Source organism: Phoenix dactylifera, chromosome 10 (genome assembly GCF_009389715.1).
Source record: "Phoenix dactylifera cultivar Barhee BC4 chromosome 10, palm_55x_up_171113_PBpolish2nd_filt_p, whole genome shotgun sequence".
NCBI lineage: Eukaryota > Viridiplantae > Streptophyta > Magnoliopsida > Arecales > Arecaceae > Phoenix > Phoenix dactylifera.
Window position 1 is genome coordinate 4,636,498 of NC_052401.1, and position 9,280 is coordinate 4,645,777.

Here is a 9,280-nt window from a genome sequence, read left to right on the forward strand (position 1 = left end):
CGCTAAGGGAGAGGGAGCGCGAGAGAGAGAGAGAGAGCGCGATGGCGGAGGTGAGGGCGAACAAGAAGGTTGTGTTGAAGGACTTCATAACGGCGGGTTTCCCCAAGGAGAGCGACATGGAGGTCGTGACGACGGACACCGTCCGATTGAAGGTCCCCGAGGGATCGAAGGCGGTGCTGCTCGAGAACCTGTACCTCTCCTGCGACCCTTATATGCGGTCGCGTATGAGCAAGCACGACGAGCCCTCCTACGTCCCCGACTTCGTCCCTGGCTCGGTATACCATATAAATATAATATATAATAAGACCCCTCTCTCTCACCCACAGTTTTTTTTTTTTCTGCAATTTATTTCTCTTATGTTCTCTTATTTCTCTTTTTTTTGGGTTGAATTGGTGCTTATGTCATGATCAGGTAGAATGAGGCAGATTTATTTATATATTTTATATTTAAAAAAAATAATTGGATTTTTTTAGTGGATGAGGCGGAGACAAGGTTCGAAGTCAGAACATCCAGTGATTTATTTTTGTTTACATTAAGTAGTATCCGGACAACTTTACGGTGCAGTTTTGCTTAAATTAGATGTAACGATTAGGATTATGAAGCTTTTCTTACGATTGCCACACGCACTGATCGACTCGTTCTATTGTACAGTAGGTACGACTTTTGAGAAAAAGCACAATTGAATATGTTATTTGAACAAGAAGTGGCAAGAGCGCGCTGGGTAGAGAAGTTTATAGGGAAAAAAAATCATGGAAAATGTTAGGAAAATGAGTGTAAATCATGATCACAAAACTACCGAGAATTTGATGGTTCTTTTCAGTCCTTCTTTGTTCTTGTGGATTTGTTTGCTACGTGTCGTCCTGGGGGAAGGGAGTGTGTGTATGTGCATGTGTATGTGTGTGTGTTTTCCCTTCTGTAATAAAACGTATTTAAGCACGTCTTTAGGTGTTTTTTACGATCGTTTTAATTCATTGAGGAATGCTATGTTGCAGCCCAATGGTCGATCCGTCCGAAAGTTGGACTGCTTTGATCTGGATGCAGCAATACTTGTTTTGGTATAAAGTTTACTTGTATTTGGGAGGGAGAAATGTGTGTAGGGTTCAAAAGAGGCTGCAGAGCACATCCCTTTTCATCAGGATTGGTTAATGTCTAACAGTGCAGATTCTGTCATTCTATTGATTAGATGCCAGTTTTTGGCATTCAGTGGTTTGATAGAGCACTCAGGGAGTCATAAACTTGAGAAAGATAGGTTGTCATGTATCCAAGAGTGGGTTTCCTTTTCTTTTTGGAGTTGCCATGTTGCACGTTTGATGGCAAAGCATGAGATGATCCGTTGAAAAATATTGGAAGAATATTGGAAGAATGAATGAGAGAGACAATAGGATCGATGGGAAACTATGGTGGAATGGTTAGGAAAATCATAGATATAAGGCTAAAATAGCAAATCAAGAAAGGAAAAACATGTCAGTAGTAAATTTATGTGGAAGGAGATATATAATTTGAAAAGCAATGGTTAGAACTTCATCTTTATCATTGTAGAAATAATACATATGGATCCTACATTGTGTTAAAGAGTCATATTCTGTGTAATTCATGTTTGCTACATCATTAGAGCTCGAATAGTAGCTAGTATTTGTGAACTTGTTGAAGTAAAAGGCCATCCATTTCCCCAATCAAGCTAAAGCTGTTTCAGACAATATTACCATCATGGAACTTCTACTTATGTGGGCTTACCTTTTAAGGTTCCCTATTTCTCCATGTTCATCTTTTTTCTTCTTTCGTTGTACAGGTCATAACTGGGTATGGTGTGGGTAAAGTGGTGGATTCTAGCCATCCAGATTTCAAGATAGGTGACTTTGTGTGGGGCATGACTGGATGGGAAGAGTATAGCCTCATCACAGAAACAGCGATGCTTTTCAAGATCAGATACACTGATGTACCCCTTTCCTATTACACCGGCCTTCTTGGTAAGTTGTTTGTTCAGCAAAATGGATACAAATCTGGTATTCGCCATCCGAATATATTGAGAACATAACCATTAAAAAGTAGTCGTTCTTTGATATCGTTATATATTACTTTAAGGTTTTTCTGATTTGACAGTTGTATTACATGATTGTTTAACAACTGTGGTTGTAGATCTTGCAACAATGGCAAAATGATCCTGAAAATCATTAACATCTAACATGACATGCATGGAATATTAATGTTATTTTTTCTTTTTTTTGATTTCCTTTGTACTACCTATTACTGCTAATGGAAATGTTCAGGGATAAGTAAGGCCATGTGTGAATTATATCTGGATCAAGGATTGCCTGTTGAGGCAGATACCTGAAACCATGTTCGAAAAAAAAAAGTCAAACAAGTGAAGCTCAGTGTAAATTAGATCTATTTTTTCAATGATTATTTATCAGCTTTGTGCATCAAGCCAAGAGAGTCGACAAGTGTACTAAACCAGACCTAGATCGAGTAATTACTATGGTGAAGAAAAAGAATGTCACTGAACTTTGGTAGAATAGTTCTGTTCCTTAGTTTCCATGCTTCTCTTACAATTTGTCATATGGCTTCTGACATCACTATTTTCATATTCAGGCATGGCAGGGTTCACAGCTTATGTGGGATTTCATGAAATCTGCTCGCCAAAGAAAGGGGAATATGTCTTTGTGTCTGCTGCATCCGGTGCTGTTGGACAGCTTGTTGGGCAGCTTGCCAAATTAATGGGCTGTTACGTGGTTGGAAGTGCTGGCTCTGATGACAAGGTTTGTATGACTGTGGCTCGGGTTCTCAAGTTTTGGAAGAGGAATTGCTGAAACACATAAGAAATACCAAAAATTGAACAGGCATGAGGTTAGAACCTGGACATGAAGATTCATTTAAAATGGGCAAGGAAGGTTTCATGTATTGGATTCAGGTTACCCAAATTTTGTTTTTCAGAATACAGATAATGGGAGTGTTTCTGGGAGCACTTCACATCAAATGCCCCTAGATCCCTTTTCAGCTGCAATTTAATATGCAAGCAACCTCAGGGGCTTAGATGTTGAAAAATGCTACAATTTTGTAGGTCCCTAATCCCTATTAGAAGAATGCACCATCGATAACCTGAAATGTTTCACGGTGGATGTTTTCTTTTTCTGTTTTCTTATGACTAACATGAGATCAAAGAGGTATAACGGATATAATTGTGGTTGCAGAGAAGAAAATTGTACACATTCAGCTTTAGTGAAACCAAGCAACAGTCCTGAGAGATTTTGTGTTCTCATATGCATATTACTCATGCCTCTTCTGTTTAAGCATCACTCAATTTCTTTTTTGGCACTATGGTCCTGAGAGAGATTTTGTGTTCTCATTGCATTTTACTTATGCCTCTGCTGTTTAAGATTGCTCAACTTCCTTTTTGGCACTGTCTACTCAGGTCAACTTATTGAAGAACAAGTTTGGTTTTGATGAGGCTTTTAATTATAAGAAGGAGCCAGACTTGAGTGCAGCTTTAAAGAGGTTGGTTCCTTCTTCTTTTTTTTAACTGACTTTTTTTTTCTATATCTCAAGGGAACTGATGGTTTTTGAAGCTAGTGTTCTACATCCAGCCTTAAACTCTTAGTGATACATGGAATTACATGACCCAGACAAGTATCTTGCATGGGTCTCGCCTGTGTATGTTGTGCATCTTAGCTTCAATTCCAACTGTCCTGATTTCTGAAAATCTTTGCAATGGAATTTGTGATGATCCGTGATCGGCCGGTGCTTTTATGTAGGATGTTTGCATAATGCAGGCCCATGATCTAGTTATTGTCGTTTGGAGAACATGGAGTTGCCTTCAAATTATTTGGACTGTCATATACCCAGGTTGTGGATATTTCTCTATATATTGGACCAAAGAGAATCTGTTGTTATAGTAATATAAATAGTGGTAAGCTGGTATTAGATAGATAGCTGTCCCCTGAGTATAGTTTGTTAGGTCATTTAATTTTACAGTGTGAAGAAGAGCAGCCGCAATTTCTTTCCAACAACAATCTAATGAAGTCTTTCTTTTCAGGTTGTTTCCCAAAGGTATCGACATCTACTTCGAGAATGTTGGTGGTCCGATGCTGGATGCTGTTCTTATCAACATGAGGACCCATGGTCGGATTGCGGTGTGTGGAATGATTTCTCAATACAACCTCGAGAAACCTGAGGGTGTGCACAACTTATTTTACCTCATCACAAAGCGCATCAGAATGGAAGGGTTCCTGGTTGGCGATTTTTTGCATAAATATCATCAGTTTGAGGAGATTATCGCCCAGTATATGAAGGATGGGAAGATCACTTATGTGGAGGATAAAGCTGAAGGACTTGAGAATGCTCCTGCAGCACTGGTGGGGCTCTTTGCAGGCCGCAATGTTGGTAAACAGTTGGTTGTAGTTTCTCATGAATGAACAATCATGTCAGCATCAGACTACTTCAATCTTTTGGTAAATAACCATTTGTTCCTTTTGAGTAGATTACATAATCATGTTGGTTGTACTTTCTCATGAATGAACAATTATGTCAGCATCAGACCACTTCAATCTTTTGGAAAATAACCATCTGCTTCCTTCCAGTTGATCACATAATCATGTCCATAGAGCTCTTATGGTCATCTGTATCTATGGAAGTCTGAGGTTGTTTGTGCCTTAATAAAGGACTTTGAACTTCATATACTGAATTTGCATGATGACATGCATATTTTCTTTAGAGTTGCATATCTGGATTTTGGAGAATGCGTTTGGTTCAGGTTATTGTGGAGTCTATTAGTCTTGTGGAATTCTCAAAGTATAGAAGAGCTTGTATTATTCTCCACACTTCGAAGACAACCCATCTTTCATCAAGGGGTCTTTCAGTCTGGAGATTAAAAAATCTTGGGTGTGGTGTCATGGAGATAAACTTTTGTATAACCAAAAAGTAGTATGGTTCCAATCTTGATCAATGTTTATTTAGCATTGCTCTGTTAAAAGGTGGTCGACTTTGATTGTTAGCTGTTGCTCGGGCAAGACTGTCCGTGCTCACCGGAGCAAACAGTTGATGACATTAGTCATTTAACTCCGTGTTCTTGCCGCCGCGCCGCCTCCCTATGGATATTGATACGCGCGACCCGCTTGTCCACAAAATGCACTCCCTAATTCCCTCTCTTTTCTAATCCTTCGTTCATATCAGATATCAGTGTCTACCGAAAAAATGAGAGTAAATATAGTGTGAATCCCCCTTTTTCTTGTTTTTTATAGTGTGAATCCCCCTTTTTCTTGGTTTTTTTTTCCCCTAACAACACTGACAAAGCCAGTAGTAAGGTAAGGCGGCTTCTAGGATCAGTTTTTTTTTTTTTTAAGAAATTTTTTTTATTCTATTTTTAAATTCTTTTAAAAATAAAATATTTATTTTTAAAATATAAATATTATGATGGTAGCTAAGATGATAGTGGTAGTTGAGATAGTAGAGACTAAAGTGGTGGTAGTGGACTAGCAATAGAAGTGGCTACCATAGAACCGTGGAGGTGGATATCGATAGCGGTAGTAATGATGGCAGTAATGATGGCAGAGATGACGGTGATGGTGGCGGCCACGGCGATCAACGACAATAGTGGTGGCAACGATGGAGAGGATGTCGATAGTTATGATAAAAGATATAAGTTTTTTGTTTTTAAAAAAGTAAAAAAATCTTATATTTTTTAAAAACTATGAAAATAGTTTTTTAAAAATAAAAAATAATAATAATAGAACCAAACATATTTTTTATCATAATTTTTGTGATTTTATTTTTTAAAAGTAAAAATAAAAAAATTAAAAGTGATTGCCTCAAGGTTTCTAATACGCGGGCAACTGAGTGAGAGAAGGGGGGGGGGGGGGGGGGGAGTTTATGAACTTTATAACAGGGTTGTGTAAGGAAAGCAACATGGAAGTTGTGATGATGGACACTGTTTTTGCCAAATTCGAACCGAGGTGGGAGCGCAGCTCAGTCGACCCTAAGGTCGATTGGAGGTGAGCCAAGCAAGGCTGGTTGATGCGTCGGATGCTAGTCTCCTCCACTGTTGGCCTACAAAAAGTCTGCTTGTCGAAGAGTTTTCAGCATGGGATCCTCTAATACTTAAGTCAGAATAACGAGGCAACAGTATGAAAGAGAGGATTTCGATAGAGGGTGATTCTATGAGTAATATTTGCATATATATTGTATGTTGGGTACCTAAGGTTCCTGGGCTATCCCTCTATATAGGGGAGCTCACTTTGTCATTACGACCTGACGTAGCATGCAATGATGGCTAGGTAATGGTTGGAAGTATGGCTGCAGCATGGGAGCTAGTTTGCATGGGCGGTGGGCGGCGCTGGTAGGGCACAGGCCGTGGTGCTGCCACAACTACGGACTGGTAGAGCTGTCGGTTGTTAGAACTGTCAATCCTTGTCAACATGTGTTGATTGTTCTCCTCGGCTAATGGCTCCTCCCAGTCGAAACTGAAGTCGCTCACATCAGTTGGTTGCCTACTCAACTGGAGCTGAAGTTGTTCTCTTCGGTTTATGTCCGAAGTTACTAAGGTAGATTTGGCTCAAGATCGAGGTGTCCAATATTTCTCCCATTGGACACCTTCTGATTCAAGGTTCCCAAAGGATCAACGACTGCGTTGGTCGAGAATCTTTACCTCTGCAGCATGCCCTATTTAGGGTCAAGAATGAGCAAGCATGAGCAGCTTAGCCTAAAATGGTGTAGAGCTCCATCTGAAATTGGGCTAGTTCGTAACTTGGATGGGTTAAGCTTCTTGGGCACATCGGGCTATTCCAAATATATATCAAACTTTTGACAAATTTGAAGTTTATAAAGTGAAATGCAAGAATTTTAGGATCCTTCTTTTAAAAATTAAATCAAAATTCAGAACAAAGAACACTCTCATTTCCTCTTTTCAATTACATTTATATTTCTAAGTATAAATCATTAATTTAAGTATAAAGCTTAATTGGGAGAATGCTTTCTAAAACACCTAATAGCCCTTAATTACGTAATTAAAAAAAAATACTCATATGTTTTTACTGATACATGTGCAAGATATATGCCTAAGATGCATGCATATACTATAAATAAATATTGTGCCAAGCCAGGCTGGGCTATTGGGCTTGTGAAACATTGGCCCAAGTGTGGCCCAATTCTAGATCAGGCTAAGATGTTGACAACGAAGCTCAGCCCATAGAAACTTTAACCCAAGCTACTTGCAGTACGGGTTGCATTTAGCAGGCCATGGGGCTGGCCCGGCCCAATGCACATTTCAGCTAGCTGAGTTGATAAAATCTGATGCAAGAGACTCGGAGTTGGCCTTGATTGTCTTCTTTATTGATACAAGAGACTTTGTTCAATACTATACTCTCTCCGACATATGGTAAGCTTGTCTTGTTCAGGTAGGGTTTTTTTTTTTTTGATAAAATTCTTGATTATTACAAATTATATTAGAGAAGATCTAGTCTATTATCTATATGGACTAGAGAATAATGTAAGACGATCTATTTGGATTGATCATGAGCTGATCGTAGTGTGTGCGATCTATTGGCTATACACTAAATAAATCTTATGGAATAAAAATCATATAAGGCAGGTGCTATAGATATCATATAGGGCGGGACTCTTATTTTGCCATGTTTTCTCTGGTGCCCATCTTAAAGAGAAAACCCAAAAGTCGAATAAGAATAGAACTCTTCCTACTGACGGAGTTCGTTAATCTCATAACATAAAAAAATGAAAAAAGAAAACTACACGCGCCAAAAAAGATCGTCCATGAAGAGAGACCATATGTATTTTTTTCTTGCCTATCCAGTTTGTCCATCTATCCTCTTCCTTATCAAAATGTCTATCCCTTCTGTGAAATTTTTCTTTTTCTTTCTAGTTTCTCGCCAAGTAAATTTCAAACAAATATGGTTTTCTTAACTTCATTTATCCCTACCTTTTTGACAATAGGAAAGTATAGTATACACTAAACTGATACATAGATATATTAAAATCTAATGAATAATTGACAGGACTTAGAATATCTCTGGAATAACTTGTTATGCCGGAGGATAAGTAAACCGATGTACGCCAAAGTCAACGGGGCAGGCTCAGGATCAGGTTGGGCTTTTCCACACAAAGTCTAAGCGCAATCCTGAAACAATCCCAACTTCTCTTATCTGATGATTACATCTGAACCACCGAATTTACGGCTAACGTTACAGTGCACAACTAATAATATTGGGATTTTTGCAGTAATAAAACACTTTATTTTCACCTTTTCAGATTTTGGCTACTTTTTGAAAAAAATAATTCAGTTTTGAAAATTTTGGGACATTGGCTTGGCCCATTTGATGCAAAATAATATGTGCGTGCACCTAGGATCTGGTGACATTTCATATCAAAAATATATGTGCTCATTTAAAGAATACATGCATTCACTATAAAGATAAAAAAACATCGACTAAAAATCATCAACTATACTACTTGTGCAAAAGGAAAAAAGAGGGAAAAAAAAGTGAAAAAAAGTGAAACTAGATAATCAAGCAGCCTCTACATTAAACCATTTGATTTCACATATTGTTATCGAGGCTTAGGGTATATGAAAAATAGAGTTACTTTACCTAAGAACCTCCCCTACCTAAACAAATAAGAACTAGACAAAAAAAAAAAAATATATACAAAATATCCACTTAATTATTGATTTTGTAAAAGAAATTACTTTTTGTTGCAAAAAGTTACATATTTAGAACATTTTGGATAATTTTGCCCTTGGGTATAAGATACGTTTACTAAATATCCCATATATATGTATTGAATATCCTAAGAGTGTATTAAATATCCTATGTACTTTTTATAAAAAAATTAATATTTTTTTGTAAAATCTATAAATAAATTTTTCTACACAAAAATTACAGGACTAGATGGAAGCTGGAAAAATAGAAACCATTGAGGTGGCAGTACGGTTGAAACGAGACTAAGATTTGCTTGGTAGAGTTACCATCTAGTCTGCCGGTATTGAGGTGGTGCTGAAATGACGTATGGGCTGCTACATGCCTACATTGGTGGGCGCCCTTTTTTTCTAAAGCTGCTAAAAAAAAAAAAGCTGGAAAAATAGAAATGAATGGAAACCGGCAGATTCCCAAATGGGATGATGCGAATTAGTCACGTTTTCTGAACAGCGAGGGCACACCGATCAAACGATCCGGATTAGATTCTGTACACACAATGGTTCCGATGGTCTTACACGAAGCCATCGGAAGGCCCTTTCTTCCCCTCCAAGACGCGAGCCCAGAAGACGGAGGCACGCTCC

At 38.2% G+C, this 9,280-nt stretch overlaps 1 protein-coding gene across 3 annotated transcripts; it reads left to right on the forward strand.

The window, feature by feature from the left end:
• Positions 1–4,673, forward strand: LOC103708608 (2-alkenal reductase (NADP(+)-dependent)-like). Of its 3 annotated transcripts, none has more exons than XR_005513655.1 (6): positions 1–275; positions 1,790–1,967; positions 2,590–2,756; positions 3,410–3,492; positions 3,750–3,840; positions 4,031–4,121. XR_005513655.1 is itself a non-coding variant. In XM_039130840.1 (5 exons), exons 1-5 carry the CDS (start codon positions 42–44, stop codon positions 4,407–4,409), a joined length of 1,041 nt encoding a protein of 346 aa, XP_038986768.1. In that variant the 5' UTR covers positions 2–41; the 3' UTR covers positions 4,410–4,673. The 3 variants fall into 3 exon arrangements, 1 of the variants encoding a protein (XP_038986768.1); XR_005513654.1 differs by having other exon boundaries at positions 3,768–3,904; positions 4,031–4,120; XM_039130840.1 differs by lacking the exon at positions 3,750–3,840 and having other exon boundaries at positions 2–275; positions 4,031–4,673.
• The last annotated feature ends 4,607 nt before the right edge of the window (positions 4,674–9,280 follow it).

Coding starts and splice junctions, on each gene's coding strand:
- LOC103708608 (XM_039130840.1), top strand. CDS start 42: ATGGCGGAGGTGAGGGCGAACAAGAAGGTTGTGTTGAAGGACTTCATA. Junction 276..1,789: donor CCGACTTCGTCCCTGGCTCG/GTATACCATATA, acceptor TTCGTTGTACAG/GTCATAACTGGGTATGGTGT. Junction 3,493..4,030: donor TTGAGTGCAGCTTTAAAGAG/GTTGGTTCCTTC, acceptor CTTTCTTTTCAG/GTTGTTTCCCAAAGGTATCG.